This window comes from Solea senegalensis, linkage group LG15, assembly GCF_019176455.1.
Source record: "Solea senegalensis isolate Sse05_10M linkage group LG15, IFAPA_SoseM_1, whole genome shotgun sequence".
Lineage (NCBI taxonomy): Eukaryota > Metazoa > Chordata > Actinopteri > Pleuronectiformes > Soleidae > Solea > Solea senegalensis.
In genome coordinates, this window is record NC_058035.1 from 17,211,971 (window position 1) to 17,237,483 (window position 25,513).

At 38.8% G+C, this 25,513-nt stretch overlaps 2 protein-coding genes across 8 annotated transcripts in view; both read left to right on the top strand.

The window, feature by feature from the left end:
- Positions 1-3,872: 3,872 nt before the first annotated feature.
- thumpd2 (THUMP domain containing 2) lies at positions 3,873-10,391 on the top strand. The gene is made up of 11 exons (XM_044045185.1): positions 3,873-4,082; positions 4,675-4,813; positions 5,115-5,540; positions 5,623-5,762; positions 6,273-6,350; positions 7,311-7,363; positions 7,558-7,645; positions 8,056-8,127; positions 8,497-8,611; positions 9,419-9,539; positions 9,635-10,391. Exons 1-11 carry the CDS (start codon positions 3,972-3,974, stop codon positions 9,987-9,989), a joined length of 1,698 nt encoding a protein of 565 aa, XP_043901120.1. The 5' UTR covers positions 3,873-3,971; the 3' UTR covers positions 9,990-10,391.
- Positions 10,392-10,996: 605 nt separating this feature from the next.
- LOC122781652 (mitogen-activated protein kinase kinase kinase kinase 3-like) overlaps positions 10,997-25,513 on the top strand; it is a 45,065-nt gene continuing 30,548 nt past the window's right edge. For all 7 annotated transcript variants that reach the window (XM_044045534.1, XM_044045535.1, XM_044045539.1 and 4 more), the window contains exons 1-4: positions 10,997-11,214; positions 24,559-24,616; positions 25,163-25,253; positions 25,448-25,512. In XM_044045534.1, coding sequence (XP_043901469.1) covers positions 11,116-11,214; positions 24,559-24,616; positions 25,163-25,253; positions 25,448-25,512 — 313 coding nt within the window. In that variant the 5' untranslated portion in view covers positions 10,997-11,115. The remainder of the gene's footprint in view (positions 11,215-24,558; positions 24,617-25,162; positions 25,254-25,447; position 25,513) is intronic.

Genomic DNA, 25,513 nt, shown 5'->3' on the forward strand with positions numbered 1-25,513 from the left:
GTCTCTTTCACTTCCTCTCTCACTGTCTCACTCTCTCCACGGATGATTAAAGGCCGTCGACACACTTCACACTCCTCACTCAGAGGGCAGTAAATATTTAAATGTGCTCGAGTCAGTGCCACGCGCACACTTGTATGGATTCACCCATACAAGTGGTATGAAAATTGTCTTTTTCATATTTCTTTTCTCCGTCTCTTTGTAAAGGTCTCCTCTGACAGTGAAGTGAAGATGAAAGGGACGACAGAGAGGAAGGAGGACAGGGCTGAAATTATGCAAAAAGACAGAGCACTTCAGAGGAGGGGAAGTCAACGAAGTAAAAGATCATGCAAATCAATGTGAAAATGACAGAGGAGATGAGATGAGTGTTTCCATCACTTTGCAGGACATTATATTGACATTCATTTTTCAGATTTGTGGTACAAACCCAGCAAACGTCTCACTGATTATAATTATTGCATGTGTGCTCCGAGTTTCTCTTTCAGTGACAAAATATATGCATCGACGAACATTCATGCACCACTAGGGACACTGAAGTTTCCTGAAGTTGCCTCTTAATTAAAGCAGCCTATAGAACTGGACCTGTTACCAAATTATACCCTATACCAAACTTTTGGACTATGCATTTTTTTTTAATTGCATGACTGCAATTCATGTTAACATATTATCTTGTTTGGAAAAACAGATTTACTTTATCTTCCAAAAGCTTCAGTCACATGATAACAGTTAACCTTTATCCAGTGTGACTTCACCGAAGCAGAAAGAACTTGCTTCCGCATCTGCTCCTGAAGTTCCAGCCATAATCATTTCTCCAGGAGCGCCCGAGGCAACAAAGTGGATACTGACCTTTAAGTTTGTTTTCATTGTTGTCCCATTTAAAGCTCATCAGCCTTGATCTGTACAAAAACAATGTACCCAAGACTGCACTTTAGTTAGTTCATTATGATTAAGTCGTCAAACAAATCTTCTGTTTACCTTGTCCTCCTCCATGTGATTGATATTCATTTCCTGCATTTCATTTTTTCTCATTTTTGTCCTTCTTTCCATTTATAATCACCTCTCTTCTCCGTCTTCTTTACCTGCCCCCCTTCTCTGCATTTATCCTCCCCCAGCCACTCATTTACAGGGTGTGGAGGAGAATAAAAACAAGTTTAATGTACAATAATACATCACTGCATGGCTGGTGTACCAGACGGCATCTATTTTGTGAAGCTGTTGTGTTCACTTACCAGCGCTGGGACTAATTATTGCAAATGGCAGCTGCTGAAAGGAGTATTAATGTCTCCTTTCTGCATGAATAGGTCCAATATTATGGGCCGATGAGAAGTATAGTCACAGGCTAAACTTTGAAGAGAATGAGAGTGACAAGTTAAAGGCAAAACCTGAATTGCGTCTGAATTGCTCGGTAAGCTCCATGAATCCAACTTAAATTTTAATTAGCTGTCCTTTACTAAAGGGACAGTAATCACCATCCATCTTGCAGTCCAATAACATCAACCTGGAGTAATTGGACCTCTGGCTCGAGAGGTCAACACAGGTGAACCACAATGTGTTTAGTAGATCTAGTATTTAGCCAGGCTAGATTAAATTAAAGTTTTGGGGTTTTTTTTAAATGATAATATGGGATAAATTACACTGACAGCATTTTGTCAAATAATGAAGCAAAAAGGTAAAACTGATAAATAATTCCCCACTGTCAAACTGAGGACACTAATGACACAGACATATGAGATATGGCTCATATTATTGGTACACTGGAACAGCTATTCAAATGCCTCCATCCATCAGTTTATGTTAGTACGTGTTAAGACTGGAATTTCTCAACAAACCTATGGACATTGTTTTAAATGTATTGACCCTATGGTTTGTCATCTAATGCCATATTAAATAGGAGCAAATGAAATAATAAGAAAGAGAAGAAGAAGAAGGATGACATTCAGGATGCCGTCTGCTGTAAAACATCAATGCAAAACATAGTTTTCTAATCATAAGGTCATCATTTTCCTATAAAATGTGCATATAGACGTTACTATTACTGAAAATTTGATTGACGCGTTCATGATTCTCTATAGTGCAAAAATGATGTTTAGACATCACTTGCACTGGACACCAAAGTGTCCCCCCTCTCTTCCTCCATTACTAACTAAATTCTAGTCTTTCACTAGAACAGCACAGACAACAATTGTGGAAAACAACATTATTTCATCTAAAAAATATTGCCAAACTCTGCCCCGACCTCTGCCTGTCCGATGCTGAGAGGCTGTTCAAACGCATTTGTCTCCTCCAGGCTTGACTACTGTAATGCTCTCCTTGTCAGGATTCCTGGCAGGAGCCTCCAAAGCCTCCAGGACATCCAAAACAGCGCTGCCAGGATCCTGACAAGGAGATTAAAATATGACCACATCACCCATGAACTCCACCCCCCTCAATGGATCAGATGTGACGGTTGAATACAAACTCACATGTTTACATAGCAACACACCGGACTGTCTCAAAATCACATCAATAGCTTTCTTATGGACTTTTATTATCTTATATTATCTTACATAGCTCTAACTATTTATTTTACATTGTATGTGTGTATATGTTTTACTGTTGCACTTTGAGGTGTGTTTTTTCAAATGAAAAGTGCAATATAAATAAAGTGACAGATTATCTGTTAATTTGCTTATCTTTTTTCTCTCCCTATGTCTATTCTCTGTCTTTTTGCAATCAAATAAAAGTTTAAATGCAGAATTTTGTTGGATAAAAATAAAAATGTTTAGCACTTGGCTCAAAACCAGCTGTGTCTAAGTACAGACTTATCATATTAAAACCATTAAACCTCTTTGTAATGTGACCATTACCTTTGGTGAAGGTGGAAGAATAATGCCAATGAAATGGATTCTAGCTTTATCTTGACGTCTTGATTTATGCTGCATTCAAAGTCGGGATTGCTTAAAAAATAAATATACTGTAGGTGTTGACATGTAATCAGTAGTTGCATGTCAACTGCCCAACACAAGAAAATAAAGAAAATGTTAAGAGACGACACATGAATTGAAGGAAAATCTCATCTGCTGCACCCACTGATGCAATGTGACATCATTCTAAAGTCATACCATGTCATATGTCAAATAAATATATTTATTTGCCATAATATTCCACATTATAATAAGCATGCACCACACAGGTCACACCAGTCTGTCAGAGTTTGAGAGGTTTATGGCACCAGGCACTGACTAAATATGTTCGGGGTCATTAAAATGTGAGATTCGGGGGAAGAAGGAAATCAAAAAGTGTGAGTTAGAGAGATGGAGACAGAACAGCAGGAGGGATAGCGATATGGAAGTGTTGAGAGATCGACGGAAGGATCCATCAGACAGAGAGTTAGAATTGTGCATAGGCAATTTTTTCCTGCTGCAGGGTTTCTCAGACATTTCCTCCCAGATTGATTCAGAACTGCCTCCGGATATAACAGTGCAGTTGCAGTGGTGGGTGTACATTTGAAGTTCTGATGTTGTCTTGAGAATGTTTGTGTGTGTGCGCTGAGTCCAATGTTTGTGTGTGTCCACTGTGGACTGATGTGTTTGAGTACATGTCTTTATATGGTGGAAAGAACGATTTTGGTTTAAAACCATTGATGTAAGTGCATTTTGTGGACATTTTGGTCACCAAGGTTAATTGGTTATGGTAAAATGAAGTTTTAGGATAAGAGCTGAATTCAATACTTTAAAATACGTTTAAAATAACCATCTACCGTGAATATTGAATGAATTTTGATAAACATACTGTTTCAGTTTTCTGTAACGTTTCCAGCTTGTAGCCACTTCCTCCTCTGTTGTTAGAGAGAGACCCCTATTGGGCAAGACTACTCATTACAGTCATGATGACGTATTTCCGTTTCCGGCGTAAACAAACTGTTCAAAATGGCAAACTTTCACGAGCAGAGCAGATATGACAATTAGTCAACAGTGAACTCACCGCACACCATTATGAGCGAATCGAGAGGGAAGGGAAAGTTTGTCCGTTACTACTGCACCGCCGGTAATGGAATGGAACCCTTTTTAACCGACGAAGTGAAAAGGAAGCTGGCAGCTGAAAATGTGAGTATATCATGGAAGCTTTCATACAAGACCATTATTAGCCTATGGAGCCTTACACAACGTGCCTTTTATGTGTCTATGTCGAAATTCATGATTCATTTTAACATTCTATTTATCACTTTTCCGATTTACTGATTACTTTTGGTTTAGAGAAAGTCACTGTTTCCTATCTCAAATCCCTTGGTTTGTCCACAAAAATATGTAGTTTACTCTCACAGAACAGCAAATAAACCACAAAACATTCACATTTAAGAGACTGAAATCACGGATTTTCTTTAAACAAACTTATCAATTTAGTCGGCCATTCATTTCGTAGTCATTAGTAATCAATTAATTGGTGTTGTATTAGTTTGTAAATTCATAGTGTGGCATTGGCTTGGGTGATTAATGTATTAGTACATCCAAGCATTACGAGTGTGTCAGCCCTCTAAAGATAGACTGGCCAGCACTAGATCTAATCTGATTCAAAGATTCATTTGTCATATGCTTAAAATAATATATGCATAAGAGGTGATGCTGAGGGTGTGGGGGGTATTTGATGGTATAATCAGCTAACAGGGGTTGATAAGATATGTATTTAATATGTGTCCAGGTGTGTCAGATGCCAGGCAAAGTGTTGTTCAGCTCCACTGAAGCAATCGACAAAATCATTAAGCTAAAGGCTGCAGAGAGACTCTTCCTCCTGCTGAAACACGACTCACCGGTGAGACTTCCTGCCCACGCTAGCCCAGGTACTTGACTCACACATCTGACGCATACATATGTGTATTTCTATACATGTGGGTTGCTTTCTAACATACTTTTCATTGCTCATAAAACAGTTTGAATTTAATACGGATTTTCATTATATTCATCTGGGCAGTGCAAACACTCAAATTATTGATTAAATCACCTTAGGTAGTAATGTAATCACAATCACGATCCAATTTTGAGTGAATGTGCAATGACAAAACATTCTGATTCTGAAAAATCCAATTAATAGTCATGATTTTTGTGCTGACTTTTGATTTGTGCTCTCTGTGATTTTCATAGGAAAGGCAGCCTCTGTCCTGCAGTCTACACTGTTGGGTGACAGGAACCAATGGACCAGTGCTGTAATGACATGGAGCCGCCTAAAGGGGGAGCTAGCTGACAAACAAATTACTGTTGATGCTTCAAGCCTTGTGAGGGATGAGATCAGTGAGAGGGAGGAGAGGAGGGGGAGTGCAGAACAGATGGGAGAGGAGGAGAGGGCCCATGTGGAGACTGGAAAGAGTGCAGGAGAGCAGAGGGAGGAGGAAAGTAAGACCAGGAGGCTGAAGAGTGCTGACGAAAGAGATGCACACACTCTGGAAAAGAAGAGAAAAAAAGAGATGGTACAAAGAGTGGACGAGTTCAGCAGTGATGAAGATAAAGGCCAAGTACTGAAGAAAAAGATGAAGATGGTTGTTGACGGCACTGAGGATAATGAAGAACAAGGTAATCAGTTTCTTTGTTTTTTTTTACTTCAGTAGTATATACTTTTCTAATTTCCTTTTCTGATTTATCTTCTTCCTTTAAGCAAAGTCCAACAGGGAAGAAGACAAGGCACTACTGCAACCCAGCAAGATCAAACCAGGCTTTACTTCCTCTGATCCAGTGACCTTCAGGATCAGCTGCAAGTGTACCGGATCTCTGTCTCGATGCTTCAGCAGCACACAGGTAGAAGAATTGAAAAAGCACACAACAAAGCAGTGTAAAGTCGAACTGTTGTCTCTTGCAGGTTTACAAAGTCATACTAAAACTGCACATTGTTAGGCTTTATAAACACAAAAATCTGTGTTTAAAGTATGTCGAACAGGTCAGACCATGCACATGCATACATACAGCATACATACAACAACCCTTCGATTCTGACAGAAAACATCCATCCTCACCTGACGTATGAGTTTGATAAATAACTTTATATTTTGTACGTTTGTAAATATATATATGTATGTATGTATGTATGTGTGTGTATATATATATATATATATATACGTATATACACATATGTATATGTATATATATATATATGTATGTATGTATGTGTTATATATATATATATATATATATATATATATATATATATATATATATATATATGTATGTTTATATATATATATGTACTGTATATATATGTACAAACGTACATATATGTATGTATAAATACATAATATTTTATGTTTTCAGGAGGTGAATAAAGTGATTGGGCTGGGCTTGGGCAGACTGCTGGGCTGGAAGACTGATCTGAAAAATCCACAACTGGAGGTAAAAACATTTTTTACAGTTTGAATTGTATTGACTTTATACTGTAGGTGGGTTGTGACCGTGATAAAGTGTTAATAATGTCGCATGTGTAACAACTGAAATACTCTACATGCACAGTTATTAGGCCAGCTGTATTCCAAGAAGGTTAATTTTATTGTTTAACAAATACAGTCAATCCAAACTATTAATAAACCTCAAACCTGAATATATAACAAAGAACCCTTGCTAAATGACCGTGGGAATAATGCACAACGTATGGACATCTTGGGGGGTGTTTATAGGTCACATCTTCGGGCTTAAAAAAAATTACTCATCTTAGGTGTATGTTGAGTCAAAGTTATGATTTATTTTATATCGCATAAAAAAAAAACCGGGAGGAGTGAAAATTGTGCAGAAGTCTCAAAATAGATTCATAAAAACGAGCCAAGCGAACTGTGAAGTGTCCAAATTTCACAAATTCAATCAATTAAAACATTTTTGAGTACTTTTTGCACAGGTCTGTTTATATAGTTGGTGGAAATGAAAGAGAAAATTTCATCAAATTGAGTATAGATTGTGCTGAAAAAAACAATATAAGACACTATATTACACATTCTTATAGCCTCTGCATGTACATTTTAACATAGTAATGGAAAAAAGCAGCCTAAATTATCTGTGTTCTAAGGGTTAAATTATGTTCTACGGGCCCCTTTTGTCTCAGGTAAAGAATAATAATTATGCACACTATGATAGAGGGTATTGATCACTTTAGGCCACACCCTCCCTCATTACATAAATACACATCACCTGATAATGTTTAAAACCAATCAACATTCAATACGATAAGCTTAAAATACTCACTTGCCTAATCATTGTGCATGCAGTGTAGTTTCTTTGGGTAGCAGCGAAGACTGAAACTCTCTGATGTCCTTTATGACCTGTTCTTTCTAATGTAATACCATTGGTTGTTTGTACTTGCAGGTAAATGTTTATTTGAGTGACGACCACTGTCTGCTGGGGATCCCACTGACCAGGTAACCGACTGAAACTGTTTCCCCCACACTTAACAATTAACATAACCAGTCTGTAGTAACAGCATGGATTACTGACTCTGTGGTTCCTTCTCAAATTATTGTATCCAGTGTTGAAACTTAGACCTGTGTCTAATTGGAGCTTTCACTTATTTGACATGCCGCCATAAGTAAGGGGTCCCATTTCTTTTCTTCAGGTTGCCTCTGGCTAACCGGAGCTACATTAAAACCACAGGACTGAGGGCGACAGTAGCCTGGGCTATGGCCTCACTGGCTCAGATACAGGTACATGTACATTTCATGGCTACTGGATCATATGGACTGTAAAAACATGCCAATGTGTTGTAGCCATCAAAGCCTTCATCAGGGCCAACATACAACATTGCTATTCTTGGGCTGTTTATACCTAGTAGTCATGAGATCAGAATTGCACTTACATTATCATCTATTCTATACTGTTGCTTGTATTTGTAATTCAAAAGACATTGTTTACACTCTCTAAATGAGACAATTCTGCTAAATCTGTCCTCATTTAACTGTCTTTTAACAAAATGTTTGTTATACATGACTTTACAGTCTGTGTATTTGCATGCTCAGCAGTCGGACTGTGATTTAACCCTGTCTGTCAGTCACAGTCGTACTGTGAGTGTTCTAAGGAACTGTACATACTGAATGTCATGTCATCTGTTTCCCAGCCAGGTTTCTGTGTAGTCGACCCCATGTGTGGGGTGGGAACCATCTTAATGGAAGCAGCACAGGAAAACAAGGTCAGGACAGAAAATCACACAGTGCTCCGTTAAAGCTTTCAAGTGTTAAAAAGATGAACGAGAAGGAACATTTAACCACACTTATACAGTTGTTCGGCTGATGTTTGTGTGTATTGGACGTTGATGCAAAGTAAAATGCTCAGATTTTCACTAACGCCATCTAATGCAAGTTCAACTACACCCCTGGGAGGTTGTACCCAATTCCCTTGTAAGTCGCTTTGGATAAAAGCGTCTGCTAAATGACATGTAATGTAATACTTATTTTTCCCAACACCATAAAAATAAAAACTAATAATAATAATAATAAATACATACATACATAGAAATTAATTGGACTAATACTATTCTAATCATGAATGGGATCTTCAGGGTGCCTTTTTCCTGGGAGTGGACATTGATGACAGACAGCTGCAGAAGGCCAGTGAGAACATAAAGTTTGCAGAGGTGGGAAACAGGATTCACCTACTGAAAGCGTCATCCATGAGTAAGAAAACCTGCACTAAATCATCACCAGAATATCGCAAATCAAACCATTTACATACGGTATTCAGCATTAATTGAATGTTCACACCCATATTATATTTCAGGATGACACAGGATTTATACAGTGTTTTGCACCTGAGGTAATGAGCCTTGGTTACTCAGATACACATATATATTTTTCAGTATGTGAAAATGGTTTATATATATATATATATATGTGTGTATATATGTATGTATGTACATATATATATGTACATGGCAGAATAGTAACAGAATAGTAACAGCAACAACATCAAAAATCATGGAAAGTTAGCGCTGCAGCTTTAAAGCAGCCATTCAGACAGAGACTAAGCTGGAACCAACAGATTGCAGGAGATTTATTTGTGGGGTAGGTCTCCAAATAAATTAGCTTAATATTTATTCAATAACAATAGTATAAAATAAAGTTATGATTTATGTAGCAAACACACTGTATCTCTTTAGAATTGACTGGTTCACCCATTCAAAATAATATTAGGTGTTGAAAGGAAATGGAATCTTTGAAAAATCCCCCTATAAAAAGTTTGGAAAACACTGACGTGAAGTGTCTCCAGTTCATGATATTTTTTTCAAATGGAGTATGAGAAATTGAATAATGAAATTCAGGTGATGATGACATTCAGTTTGCTGTGGTTTCAAAGCTACATGTTTTGGAATGAGTCAGTGAGTTGGAGCTCAGTGTGAATCCAGCTGTTATGTGTTAATTTACCTCTTGGCTTGTCTCTCTTCCCCTGTCTCTCTCTGTCTGCGTGTGTCTGTGTGTGTGTAGTGCTGCCTCTGCCCAGCGCTAGTGTAGATGCTGTGGTCTGTGACTTACCGTTTGGCAGGAAGTTTGGCAACAAAGCAAACATGGCTGCCAACCTGCCAGTCATTGTGACTGAAATGGAGAGGTTTGTTTCCAATCCAAAAAAAATCTCACTCGTTTTAGTCTATCATATGCTTGTATTTATGTAGCTGAAATTACTGAGTGTGTTTGTGTGTCTAGAGTCCTCTGTGTTGGTGGCACCTTGGTTCTCCTCCTCAGTCCTCAGTTGTCCTTTGTCCTGAAAAAACTCCTGGCACAAAAACAAGACACTGGACCAACGTCTAACCTAGGAACAAAGGATGAAACTGGAAAACAAGACTGCATGTCTCCTTCTTTGTCTACCAAAAAGCAGCAGACTGTCCAAATCCACCAGGGGGTCAAATCCTCACCTACCCAGGAAACAGACACTGAAACTGGGCTACACCTGCGTCTGCCTCCAGCCATCTCCTCTCTGAAGCACCAGGCGACACTGAGAGTTAGTTTAGGCGCAATAGATGGACTTATCCATAAATATGTTAAGTCAGATGTTCGATGAGCGTTGTTGAGAGTAAAAAGTCAAAATCATACTTTATAACTGAAGTGTTCTGAAAGAACACAATGTATTATAATTGCTTTTAACACCTTTTTACATTTACTTATACATTTTTTTTTTTACCAAATATATAACCCAAATTTGTGTGTTACTATAAAAACTTGTATTTAAATGAAGGGTCATTGTTTGGGAATTTTTGACTAGTTTTTGGAATGCTTTACCTCTTCCATTGTGCTGTGTAACATGTGTCCACTCTTTTAAAAAGCAGCTGAAGACCTGGCTTTATAAACAAGTTTTTATTTGAATGAGGGTTTTAAATGATTGTCTGTGTTTATGTTTTATGTAGTAAATTATCTTTCGTACTTTGGTTGTTTGTTATTATTTTATTATTTTACTATATTTATATTGTATATCTGTGAAAGGTGCTATATAAATAAAATTGACTTATTTAAATGTTAAACTGTGATTGTGTGTAATTTAGAGTCTTGCTTGCAGTTAAAAATTGTGCAAAGTTCAGACAAAAATTTTCAAGGGGGGCAGAAAGATGTTTAATGATTGAATTGGGTCACGTTTCTATTTCTCTACCTCTGCTATAAAAGGAGTTCCATGGCAACTGGACATTTTTCAGTAATAGGACTTTTATTTTGCTTATAATAGAACAAATCAGGTGAAACACAATATTATTGTTATCTGCCACTGCTCCGCCTAGTTTTATGTTGAAATGCTAGATGAGGCCACATGGGCTTAATGTTTTCATTCATGTATTATATATAGAGAGAGGGGGAGAGAGAGAGATAGTATACACTGTGTTTGTAATTGTAAATGTGTACATTTTCGTTCTTTTTTCAGTTCACATATCTGCATTATGTTAGTAGATTATTGCAGTTTTACAACACTATTTTATATTGTGATGAAAAGTGCAAATGTACTGTCTTTAACCTGAACAGCTCCCCAGCTCCCTGTCAGACGTCCATTGCGCATGCTCAGTGCGCATTGGAAGCCATGTTGGAGCTACAGTGGAGTCGGGCTGGGATTTTCTGACGCCGTATGTTTTTCTTAAAATATCTGATTTCGTAGTTTGTCGGGGTTCGTCTACCGTGCGCGATCGGCGCCGTAATCGGCAGTGGAAATGATGAACTCCAGTGTCGACCTGTCGCGGCGGAATCCGCAGGAGGATTTCGAGCGGATCCAAAGGATAGGAAGCGGCACATACGGAGATGTGTACAAGGTAAAACTGCAGTTTTGGGAAGCAGCCATGGGGTTCCATTATCGGACACAGTGGTGGGGGTGTAAGACATTCGTTGTTGATATACGGCGTTTCTCTGTCGCCCAGTTGAAAAGTTATGATTTTGCCACCACCAGCTACTTTCTAAAGTACGCGTGCTTTTCTTCGTGTTGGTGTTTCCTGGTGCAGTATGCAATCTGCTACTCACGCACCCAGTTAGTTCCATTGTCGGACACATTATTGGGGCTGTGCTTTGCTGATGTTTTTGTGCCTGTTGTTGTTGTTGTTGTTGTTTTGGCCTTGTCCATTCGACTGTTATGGACATCCGCAATTGCTTTACAAACATGGTTTTTCGTAGTTGTAATGAAAGAGAAGTGAGGAAATAATAAGTAGCCACAGCTAATGCTAACATTTAGTGTAGCCCCCATTCTGAACTCGGACGCATAACGTTACCTAAAATGTATTTTTGGCGAACATACCTGTTAGTTATTATGAAAGCTATGTATGTTTAGTGTCGTGTAATGCCTGTGTTGAATCGTTGTGGTTTATATGTATCAGTATAATAGGCGTGTAGCCTGTAGTCCGACAACGGACGCAGTTAACCTGATAGCATTAGGGAGCTAACGAGGCTTTTAGCCTAGTCGTGGGGACATATTATGACAACATGACAACAGGCAGTGATTTGTATCTTGTACGAAAACACAAAGTGAAGCAGGGGCAGAATGTTCGGTTTTGACTGTGATACTGTTAAATGCAGAAGCTGCTGGTGTGTTTGTTAAAACTGATCTGACAGACGGAGAGACATGACAGCTGCACTGCCTGGAAATCCAGTTTGGCTAAACGCTCAAAGGGCTGAGCAAGCAACAACAACAATCATAATCTCGACCCCTCCTATGATTCATATTAACATTTAAGCAAAATGCAGGACTAAGGACGTATTCATAACTTGAAATTTGAACCAATTTCTTTGTAGACTGCGTGATAATTGTCGCGTTAAATCAGTTGTTTTTGGTCACACTCACACACTTGAGCAGGGCCCCTGTTGGATCCAAACGGGAGGGCAGTTGTTTCTGATTAATCTGCCTGGTTTTTGCCATTTTAACGATAAGCCCCATGGCCAATATCTATTTTATAAGTCGTCCAAATACTCCTTATTTATGTAGATGTATACTTTTTGCACTTAACCATTTTTTTCTATGTTTGATACACTTTTTATTTAAAGTATATTAACACACTGCAGGGCAGACACAAAATGCAGATTGAAGACATGCCTTAAATGTTTTATGTATTAGTTATGTCATATTTTATCAGAAAGAGGAAAGAGAGTAAACATTCTTTTTAAAACTAGAGCAATTGAACAAGTAGAAAAAGACTTGGAGAGTGTTAACAGCTGCCATTAGTGCCACTACACTACAAGAGCATCATTCTCATCAAAATTGGTGAAGGAATTTGTAGTTTAAAAGCAATAGGGGCTCACAGTGGTGAACTGGCCAAGGTCACCAATTCAGATCGCGATTCAACCGAGGGCCTTTCAGTGTGGGGTTTGCCTTTTCCTCCTGTGTGTGTGTGTGGGTTTTCTCGGGGTACTCCGGCTTCCTCCCACACTCCAAAAGCATGTTGATCTGAATATACACTCTACATTGATCGTTGGCGTGAGTTTGAGGGTGAATGGTTGTTCATCTCTGTATTTTGTGATGGACTGGTGACCTGTCCACGGTGTACTTTACCTTTTGTCCTGTCAGCTGGGATTGACTCCATTTGAACGATAAAGTGGTAGAAAATAAATGAATGAAAGCAATAGGACAGAAAGATTTTCAATAATTAATACTTTTTAGGATTTTTTTTGTATGCAGATCCAGATGTTGAACTGGAATCCAACCAAACTGCTCATTGGTCTAGACGTATATGAGGTTACATTTTTAGCAGCACAATTAATAATTTGTCTAATAATAATAATAATAACCACAACCTAGACCCCCTGAAACTTTCATCGAACTTCAGAAACATACCTCTAAGTATGGAAAATACATTGTTAGAGAATTATTAAAGTAGATATTTTTTCTGGATCACTGTGGCAATGTATTATCCATGTTATCTAGAGTATTGGCACATTAGCTCTTTCTGCATATCAGTCAGGTTTATGCAAGTGAAACATCGCAATTGTTTGACTGCAGTGACTCCGTTGTGGAATCTTATTTCACAGTGTGTGGATTCATTAAATGCTTAAATTGCACTTCATGATTGTTCGGTTAATCTCCAGACTCTTTGTGGTAATTACAGGAATATGAATGATCCTAAAGATTCACAGATGAGACAGATTTAGAGTTTTCTTTTAAGTCATAGCTGCCTTTAATTCCGAAAGTCCTCTCCATACCCGGGCCATTATTTCTTCCACTTTGTATCCCTCCATGTTGTTGCTAATCTTGCTTTTTTCTTATTGAAGTTCAGTATCTTGCTTAGTTGCAGACTGTAAATTAAACTATAAACTATAAATATTGTCTGTTGTTGTACTTACTATTCAACAAAAACATAATAATATAAATATGTTGTAATTTCTTGCCTACACCATATGTTTTTACTGATACAAGCTGTGATACAGTGTGTAACTGATGCTTCAGTGCATAGTAAACAACATAAGTTTTGCAGAAGGACACTTGGGGGCTCAAACCTGAAACCTCTGGATTTAAGGATGTGCTGCAGCACCAGCATGCTTTGTAAACCTCAGTGACGCCTATATTTGGTTCTACCGCTGTGTGAAAATCTGTGGCTTGGACAGGAATGTTTGAGCAGGAAACAAAGTGTGAACTCTGCAAGCTTGTTTTCTCCTGTGTTTGTAGGCCTGTCTCTCTCTGTGAGTTTGTGTGAGTTAAAAAACAGACGGTGGAGGATTGGCTGGTGGCGTGACAGGCCTCCTGGCCACAGGATCACAGGTTTGATTCTCTGAAAAGAGGGTGTTTGTAGAGCTACTGATATTCGATGCAGGCCCACAGCACTGTACGCTGTTCTTTGATGTAATATTTATTAATTACCTCAGGAATGTATCCTTCGCAGGGAGTAAAATACCTTAACAGAATTTAGGTCATTCAGTAGTGCCAAACTCCCACTTTCAAACCTAATGAAATTCTCTGGCAGGATGAGCATTAATATTGTGCAATATATATTTTGTTCGTTGTTTGACAGAAAATGACACTAAAATTAACATTTTTACAAGCTGTAGTAGAATTGAAGAAAGTGGATTGTTGAGTTTCATGTACAAGTAATTCATTCAGTTTTGGGTTTGTGTATCTTTGTCTGCGGCTCCTTTTATCATAATGGACAAGAACAGATGCCCTTGTTTCACAGCAACAGGTGACGAGTTGCTCTGACTGAGGCATTTCTGGATCCCTCTACCTATACTGACACTTGTTTTATTGCATTTATTTAGGTGTATTGGACAGCTAACTGCCCTGTGATTGGTCAAAGTCTGCTGTAAGCAACAAGTCTCATTATGAAACTTTAAACAGAGGCAGAGGAAGGTGACACAATGGACCAAAACACCAAACTTGACCATTGCACCATTGTAGTCAGTGATGCCAGTATTGCTTTATCTCTGACACATCATAGTGATTTCTTGTCTTAATACATATTTCACCTGCTTCTATCCTTTCGCAGCTTGCCTGTAACACAATAACAGTGAACTGAACACATAGTGCTTGTGTTTAACCATATGCCCTGTGTGTGTCTGTGAGATGTTTTTTTTTAAAAAAACAAACAAATTAAATCAAACTGTCTGGAGAGGAGATATATCAGACAATGACGAGTCGAGCTTTCATTCTAGAAAATGCCAGGCCACCGGCTGATGGCAAATATACTGTTTGTATTGATTTGTCACTTTCTGTGGGCGGCGTAGGAAAGCAGCAGTGGCCTTTTCTTTGTCATTAGAGGCTGTTTCAAAGAGGCACCAGTGAGGCACCAGTAAACACCAGTATCAGATTCTGATATATAGCCTTGAAAACCTGCTCAAGTGGTGCTGCAGACACTGTAATAGCTACAATCTATATCAGATTCTATTTTAATTTTAACAGTCATCAGGCTTGTTAAGATATTACTTTCCAAATGCCTGCTCCTGAATGTTGTGGTCCGGTTGCTGGAAAGCCAGTGTGGCTGTAAAATGGATCACAGCACCCCCACTCCCATGTGCCCTAAATCTTGAGGAGAGGAGAGTTTTGCAGTCAAAATAGCTTTTGATTTGCCTTTCAACTATTCTTGCTAAGAGCTTCCTCTGAAGGTTTTCTTGGTCTTTTAGACAACTTGATTGCCACTGTTCCTGTCAGTTGCCATTTCTTACTTACAGTACACAGTACAGGAAGTTTTACCTGATATTTTCCTATTTATCTTCCACTCACATAATAATAGAGTAACAGGAATTTTGTCAGTACCTCCACTTGTGTTTTTAAAAATAGGCTGTTTGGTTTGTTTTGTCAAGGTGATTGTGCTTGTGGCTTAGTATCAGGGCAGCAGAGGAAGAAAACATGTAGGTATTTTTTGGATTTTAACGAAAAGGCAAACCAATTCTCACAGTCTCCCTGTGACTTCACTGTTTTGTTTCAGTCAGTTTATCACAATACAGAATTGTGCAATTAAGACAGTAAATTTGGTTGAAATATTTGTATTCTGAAGTTTAATAGGTGTTTTACCTTGAGTTTGACTGGAAATGAGAATGAATCACTAGGCATACTTCATTTTAAAGTCCTTTTAAACAGTCACTCAGTAATGTGTGCAATTTAAGACTAATAATTGTAACAGTATTAAATGAGGTGATGGTAATGAGGTGATTTTTTTTCTGGCAAGGCCCCTGTGTGTGTGTGTGTGTATGTGTGTGTGGGGCACAGCTGGGCAGCCATGGTACAGGAATGCAGGAATCCTAACTTCCTCGTTTGTGTGTGTGTGTTCATGCTCTATTGTTTCCCACCCCACCTTCAGAGGAAGGCAGCAGAGCAGAGCAGCACAACACACATGCATATCCTACACCAGATGATTCTAACGTCACATGTATAGACACACATGCACAGATGGCTGTGGAGTTGCACAGAAAGCTGCTGGCCCACAATCATCCTGTTTTCCTGTTCTTCCCCTTGTTTGCTGACTGAGGTTGACACATGCAGACCTCAGCCTGCATTCACAAAAGCTCTGAAGCAAAGACCCCGAGATCGGAAATTTGGTCCCCTTCCTGGCTCTCAGGTTTGTGTTTGCCAAGTACAATTAATATTCTGTGCAGAGATTTGTCTCTGTGCCACTGGTGGAGTGATGAAATCAGGTGATGAAATAATCAGAAGGTATTTTACATTAAAAAAATAAATTGCAGGAACGTCTGTCTGTTATTCTCATATCTTTCGAATCGATGGTCCAATTTATTTCAAACTTGACAGGTGTCTTGCTACAGGCATGAGTAAGTGCTGTGCCTAGTCTGGCGTTGTTATAAGTAATGCAAAATGTATATCGGTAAAAGAAGCACACATTGGCTTTCGCTGCTCTACTGTAGCCACTCCCCCTCTCACTCACACAGCACTGTGGGCTACCTGAGAGGATAAGCGGGCCTTTTGGCAGAATTGAGTCCACGGGTAAAAAGTTAAGCGAGTGCAAGATGTGTGGGTGATTATTATGTCTGACCTCAACAATAAAGACTCCCAGAATGCAGTGTGTCTGCATGAAAATGAGTCAGCGGATTTTGCTAAATGTGGTTTGCTTGCATTACAATGAATCAGCGGATTTTGGAAACAACCTGCCAACAAACACAGGTATGCAGTGGCTATTCAAAACTATGTAAAACATGTTGAGCAGTAAACTGACACTTTGAATAGCCTAGCCTACTTTGGACGGTCTTTAGACTTTTAATAAACAAACGACAATTCCGACCGCAAGGTCCCAAAAGTAAATAAATTGTCATGCCACCATGTAGTTCAATTTTCCATATTTATGGTATGCCATTATGTCAGTATCAGTATTTGCTCTCTACAATACACAAATAAAAATGCCACTGAACTTTTGCTGTGTAATAGTAACAGTGACCACTCAAACACACCAAACCAACAATTACTAAAGTCACACACAAAAACAGATTTTGCACGGGCACTGCACTATATTAACTTAAACACACAAATTCCCCCTCAGTCTCTTTTTAGATGGACATGGTTTACAAATAATCTTACATTGTCTCTGCCCAACAGAAGCAGAATACTAACATCAACGACAACAACTACAAAATCACCAAAGGTTACAAACTGCACTTTTGAGATATAGTACTCTCAGGCAACATGATATGAGATTTAGTTTGTGTTTTTTTCCTGACTTTAAAGCAGCAAATACTTTCATCTTAAACTTGTCATTATAATGTTAAAACTGATTGCACAGCATCGCAGTGTTAGAACAGCCTTGCTTTTTCATTATGTTATTCTCGACCACTCTTGATGGAAACATGTAGACTCTATTTACCAGCTGCTGGGTTTTTTCTCTTGGTGCTTAGTTTTCAAAGCAAAACCCTGCTGTTTTAACACGTTTTCATACGAAGCAATAGTGTTGATCAAGCACAATTTTTGCTTTCCAGTGCAGCTTTAAAAATCTTCAATTTGCCTCTACAGTCTACATACTTCACCTCTGTTAGCTCCAATTTGGTGTTGATAACTTTCTTTGAACTGGTGTTGTGCCACAATAACCACTCTCATGCATTAAAAATACTCCTGTCATTTAAGCTGTGCGCAACAGGGTTGCTTTTGGCAGTGCCGCTTATTATGGCACAACACAAGTTCTTAGGAAAAATACTTGGATCCTTACAGTCTTCTACTGCTGGACCTTTTTGACACTTTTTAAAATCACAGCCTAATTTAGAATACTGACATGAGCATTCAAAGCATTTACTGTGTTTTACCAATGCAAACAAATGACTAGGCCACTGTGGTTCACTTTATTTTGAGCCAAGGTGTGTCCAGGTATCAAGAGTATGCTTGAACCATGTCAAAGTTCGTTAGAGGATTATGTAAAGTATCTTGTATTGACAAGTTTCTTACATGTTTAACATTTAACAAAATGAATGGGAAGGAGCTGTTTTGCAAAGTGTCTGCTGTGCAGTCAGTGAATGGTATGAATGACTCTTACCTGCATGGTGGTTCAACACAAAAGAAATAATGGTGTGACAGGTGAAGAAGTATATGGGCCTTCCTCCCCACAGACACGTGCATATTTACACTACTACTTTGGTGCTGTTGACCAGGAAAGTTGTCACTCAGCAGGTTTATTGTGAATTATAGGAGCTGCTACGTCTTTAATGTGGGCCTTTCCATATTTAAAACATTTAGTGTGGCATTACGCTGAGAAAAAAAGGTGAACACAAAGCAACACTAAAACTGCATAGTTTTAAGATTTTAGCATTCAGGTGTTAGCCACCTGGGGCTAAGTGTTTTGTAATGGCTGTAATAGCAAAGATTGCTGATATAATGGGCTGTGGAACAGTTAATTCACCATTTAAGCACCCCTGAATCTTGATCTTACACAATTGTACTAATTATATCTATTTTATCATTCCCTCTTATTTCCTATGAGGGAATAATAAAATTAGTGCTAAAAGAAGACAGAATTCATTGAGTAACTTATCTGAGGTGTTGCACAACAGGCAGCAAGAGATAAATGGGGACTAATTGTCAATTGTGAGTAAGGGCGCTTTTACTATGGGCAAAAAATTGTTTAAGTCATTAATTGTTGCTTATAGATTTTATCAATGGTCACGATGTTCCAGGAAACAACTCTTATTTTGTTTAAACTAAGACTTAACTAAACGATAGTGTAGAAACATTGAACTCTGGGTAAACATTCCGGTACGTTGTGCAGCATACAAGCAAGAGCAACAGTTCCAAAGACGTAGGCCCCCTTTACACCTGGCATTAGAATGTGTTTTTCTGTTATCAGATAGTGCTTCACCACATGCATTTACACCTGGTATTAACATGCGTTTCCGGTGTCCACATTAAGATCCGAGTGCTATCTGATCGTGGTCTTCCCCCCTTACGTCACCTCCCCCTCTGTCACTGCCATATCAAGAACAACAATGTTCTCCTCACGTGAAGCTGCACTTTTGTATGAACTCCTCTTTGCTTTTCAAAGCAGGGGATGCTGCATATATTATGATGTAGGAAATGTACATGAAGTAAAAGTAAATGCAAGAAGTAAATCCAAAAAAAAGTAAGAAGCTTCTTGTGGCGCATTGCTCCTCCTTATCTCAAAGATCAGAGAAGCATGTTTGTGACTGGAATGTCACTTGTATAAAACCTTATATCTCTTGGAAAAATCTCCTCAAAAGAAGAGAATAACTAACTACTGTTGTAGTTATCGCCTCAGGCCAGGCCTTAACACCCAGACTTGTTCCAGTGCAGCAGTTCAGTGACTTTTTTAGCAGAAGGATCTGCTCTTTCTGCACCAATTTGTGAACTTGTCTGTTCAGATAAGGGTTTGAAAATGTGAATACTGAGTAATGAATGATGAGAAATTACGATGGAAGGATTAGCAAGCTTTCAAAGTTGACATGGTTACGGTAACATTTGAAAGTTTTTTTCTGTTCCAGTACATCAAATAAGTGAATAAAAATGCTGTATCTTTTGTCTGAAGTTGAGATTTGTGGCTCAAGGTGGCTGAACTATATGAATAAATATCTTTTTAAACAACACAGTTGTATTACCTTCCATTCCATGGATTCTGTTCCTGTTGTTGTGTTTAAGTCGGTTGCACTGTGCAACTTCATTCCTAGATTACGCTAAATTCCTCACACTGGTTCTTTCCTGTTATGGTGGTGTTGTGGTAAATGCCACATCACGCTTTGAGAAGAATGGAAGGCAGATGGCAAAACCTCCGGGAGGCATGTGGGAGGAATGCAATGTTTTAAATGTAAAATGTGTAGCTTTTTTTCCATGTGCAAATGACATGGATCCTTTTTATTGTAAATCGAGGGAGACGGTGCCCTATTTTTCCTGGAAAGGGGATCCAGGCTCAATCCCCTGTTCCTCAGCTAATTGTAACAATATATTAAATCATAAAAGACAACAGTTATAGTGAGTACAATAATAGCTCATGTAATGAGGTCCCTGCTGATTCCCATCACATTAGATTAAGTTGGTGAAGCTTTGAACATGAACCTGTGACATGTGGTGACTTATCTTGGCTAAGAAGATTACTATATGAACATGACCTCTGACCTAATGTAAGTTAGACCATCGGACAAACCTGGCTGGCCTGCCTGGAGTTCACTGCTGCCACACTGTATTAACTGTAGCTGCTGTAAAATGAACAATAATCCACTTAAAACAAACTGGAAAGCGAGCATTTATTCAATTATTTGAATACATGCAGTTCAGTGCAAGCTGAGTAGGATGATTTGCACGGTGATCTGCTTCTCCTTAGGTTTGTTTTTCATGCTCGTAAAGAGTGAAATGCCACACCGATGCTCCACTGAGCTGACCATATGCTGACTATTTGACACACACACACACACACACACACACACACACACACACACACACACACTCTCAGCCTAACAGAGGTGTTAATGATGGATGTGATCTAAGTTTCTCCATTACTGTCCTGTAGAAGGCCACATCAAGCCACTGCTGATCCGCCAGAACAGGACATGGAGACAACTCCTTTGAGGGAGAATGAGTATTTCTGTTCCCCCATTGAAGTTGCAACAGACAACATGCACGTCCCTATTGGGTTCCACTTTGGTAGCTGTCTTAAATGTGGTTTTGAAAGTGTTTGATAATGTTTCATGCAAGCACTTTTCCTAAGAAGTGGTGTTGTGGTGTCATAATAAGCACCCCTGTGTAAAAAAACAGGTTAGATACCAAGAAGTGTTTTGAATACAAGATAATGCTCCTTTGTGCTGTAAATGGAGCTGTTTCTGCCGCCGTCTCAGTGGCAAAAAGAAAAACATTGTAAAAATAAGTTGTTTTTCTATTGCCAGTACACTGCAATCAGTTTTATCATCACTATTGATGTAAGTTGTCTATTCCAGCTTTAATTACACAGATTTGTATTATGCCATTAAGTCTACAGTAGATGGATTTTTGAGTACACACATTCTGCGTCTCTCTCTTGTTGTTGTTTTCCATTATTATCTTGTGTCTCTTCATAGTCATAATGAACCTCTGTGTCCTTGTGTGAGTTTCTCTTTGCTGCTTTGTGCCTCTTTGGGGTTGTTGTCAGTGGTTTGACCACCTAAATCGTATGTTAGAACCTTTAAATTTTCAGAGCTAGGTATCAAAACTCAGCTTTTTTGGTACACACATGATTGATTTCCATAAAAGTGTAAACTGTGCATCATGATTTGCTTCCTCACCTTAATCATCCAGTCATGTAACTGTCGGGGACATGTCATTCATTTGCATGTTTCATTTGTCAGGTTAGGAGTTCTCAACAAGAATTAATACAGTTTATACTTTTTTTCCTTAATATTAACATGTAACTAATTCATATATTTCTATTAAGTCTGGTTGAGAATCAGAATCAGAAACAGGTTTATTGCCATGTATGCTTGAATCGATACAGGGAATTTGCTGTGGTGTAATTGGTGCCAAAAATACAATTAAAAAAGAGAAATATAAATTGCACACTATATTAAACTAAATTAAAAGAAGATGGGATGAATGAGAAATATTGAGTAATCGATCATTGGGTACACCTTTGCTGTCATTAATTTAGTTTGTCAGTTAAGAGCTCAAGAAGCTTCATATGAACCACACTGGTTAACATAAAAGTTAAATACATGTGCCTGACAATTGGGGAGGCAGAGTAATTTGGCTCTTTAGGGTCTGTTAAACACACATGATTGATTTCCATAAAAGTATTAGAGCTGCAACTAACGGTTATTTTCATAATCGATTAATCTGTCGATTATTTTCTCGATGAATCGGTGAATCGTTTGGTCCATAAAATTTCAAAAAAACCTTAAAAAATGTTGATCTGAGTTTGTCGAACCTGGAAATGATGACGTTCTCAAATGTCTTGTTTTGTCCACAAACCAAAATGATTCACTTTAAATGATTTATTTGTTATCCAGAGCAAAGAAATGAAGAAAATGCTCACATTTAAGAAGCTTAAACAATCGGAAATTGTGTTTTAATCATGAAAAAAGCTTCAAACTGATTACTCGATTATCGAAATAGTTGTTGATTAATTTAGTAATCGATTAATAATGGATTAATCATTTCAGCTCTAAAAAGTGCATCAATGCAATCCAAATGCAAAATTTACCTAGTGGCACAGTCAGTGGTTTGATCCCTGGCTCCTCTAGTCCTGGAGCCAGCGAATGTCCTCGGGCAAGACTCTGAGGCTTCATCCTGTTGTAATTTTTAAATACATCAGCTTTGCTCCAGATAAGCCTCACCCACTCTACAGTGGCATTTTAAGATGGCCTAAAACTGAGCACTTCAAGAAAGCTGTGTACTTGTTTGAAACCTCCTGGGCTGCATTTTAGTCTGGACAAGCAAAAACCGAGGCAACCGAGGCAACTGAGGAAACAGTGACAAAGTCACCTTCAGTCGCTTTCTAGTTGGTAGACCATAGACCATTTGAAGTAGTACCCCTTAAGATTCGGCAATGGTTGCTCCGAAGGTCCTTGAAGATGCAAGCCTACATGAGGGAGACTCCTCTTTCTGCAGAGAGCACCTGCTGTTTTGGTGGAGAGACATGGGTTGCGCCAAGTAACCACAACTCTCCGTAAGCTGGCTGTTCAATCTGTGCAATGCGTAATGTTGTAATTAAAAAGAGAGACACACTCAAACCCAGATCAGGGTGACAGACTTACAGACTACCTTAATGTTACTTTGAAGTAACATTATTACATTTTAGTGTTTATTCTATCCTATCCTACTTGAGTGCTTTAAAGTAACAATTACTACAATTGTTAATAAAGTACCAAAAAATATTGGGGCAGTGGGGGGAATTTGAATTCAACCAAGTGCAGCTACAACTTTTGGAGCCCTTGCACATGATGCTCAATCTGCAATGACGTATTTGGTTGGGTGCACACTCTTAAACCAGACGCTCTACAGCAAGTCTGAACCGGGCTTTTGTCATATACTAAATGGCATAGTTCACTCAGTCACTCACTCACAACAACAACAACAACAACCAGTCAGTCAAGTTGAGTTAGACTGTGTGTTATCACTAGCAAAAGCACTGAGCTCTGTGAGTCATCTCTGTTCTCTCTGCTGACTGAAGAAACAGTCTGTGCTCTCCACTCTGCCTCACTTATCATCGTCTTTTATCTGTGTGTCTCTTTGTCTCTCCCGACTCTCACCACAGCTTTGTTTTGCAGTGGGTCGTCATGTGTCGTTCCTCCTCTGCCTCTGCTCTTCACTTGATTTTCCTCTTGTTGTTCTTGCAAATCCAAAATCTGTTTTGTGTCAGTGTAATATTTCACAGTGCATTTGTTTTTTTGAATGTGGCTGCCCTTGAATTCTTATTGTTATTTTGGTGTCCAGTTCTCATTGCTGTTGTGTTTCTGCTGTAGTGGAACATCGTGGATTACTTAATGTTGTGTCATTATAGTGGTGGATTTCTTTATATAAATAGGATTTTGTCCTGTTTATAAAAAACTTAAATGGAAATGTCCTTTTTAATTCACAGTATTGTCATTTATATGTTGAATGTAGGATATTGATGAGAATTAAAAAGGTCATAGGTGCCAGGACTGATGAATGAACAACATGTACCAAACTGGGGTAAATATGGTGGTGAGACAGGACCAGGATAAAGGCAGTTTTAGTCATTTGTTCCATCGAGACTAAAGATGTTATGGGAAGAGCTATTGCCTCATGGACAGCACACGTTAATCGCAGGCTGTCAATGGCGATGAAGCCATTTCCTCTCTAAAGCAAGTGTATATTAATTCAATTGAAACACCCTTTTCAAACTCAAACACACTCTGGCATATCATTGGCCTTGAGGTGTGCAATCACGCTTCCTTTAAAATAAACATGTAATACGCTAAATTGTTGTCAACAAAGCCAACCGAGTGTCAGCAAATCTACACCTGCATCATCCTAAAACACACTCTACACGTGGATGTAAACCTACAGTGTGACAACCAGTGGGTGACGTTACAGTGAGTTGCCACTTGACAAAAACCGTGCGTGGCCTGATGACATCCTATAATGATGTAGTAAAACCTGACCCAGGTTTCCCTGTACCACTGCAATGTTTTCATTCTTCACTTAGACCCATAAAAACGGCAACAGAAGTGCAACTCTGATTGATGTTCTACCGTAAAGTAGCACCATTAACATTGTTTCCACTCTCTTTCTGTCTCCTTTCTCCATCCTCCAGGCTCGTAATGTAAACACAGGAGAGCTGGCTGCTATCAAAGTCATCAAACTGGAACCGGGTAAGTTATCTCATCTTTCTGTCCTTTTCCTTATCGCTCCCTTTTTTTCCGCTGTGTTTTATTCTCAGTCATTTCGCCAGCCTTTTTTTCCTTCCCCTTTCCCACAGATGTCCTCTTCCATCTTTTTTTTCCTTTTAGCCTCTTTCCTTAGTTAGGCTATTTTTCTTATACCCCTTCTCAACCCTCGTCTCTGTTCGCTCTCACCCTGTACTGATGAATCATTTCCCTGCCGTTGGTGTCCCCATGAATGATTTTCCCTTTTTCTCCTTGGCTCATTTCCACATTTGGTCCATCGTTCAAATTTTAAAAAAGAAAAATGTGCTGATTCCAGCTCAGCTGCTCTCCATCTTTCGATATATTTTACGAGTCAGCTCCTCTATCAGTTAGCCTGACACAAGCACACACACACATAGCCTCTGCTCCATGACCATATAGATTTCTTCTCTGTTCTTCTTTGCCTTGTAAATGACTATTATCAAGTGTTCAATACCAGATTATGTCTATGATAATGCTGTTTGTTTGTCCGTCCTCCCCTTTTCTCTTCAGGTGAAGACTTTGCTGTCATCCAGCAGGAGATCATAATGATGAAGGACTGTAAGCACTCCAACATTGTTGCCTACTTTGGCAGTTATCTCCGGTGAGTGTGTGTGTGTGTGTGTGTGTGCATACATACATTCATACATGTAATTATGTTTTTTTATCGGAGTATGTTATGGATATGAAATCATATATATCTAGTGTGTGTTTGTCAGAGGGAGTTTGTTTGCATGAAAGTACAGTATGTGATACTGACAGAGTCATGTGTATGTGTCCGTCCATGCATATGCACAGGAGAGATACGTTATGGATCAGTATGGAGTACTGTGGAGGAGGCTCTCTGCAGGACATCTACCATGG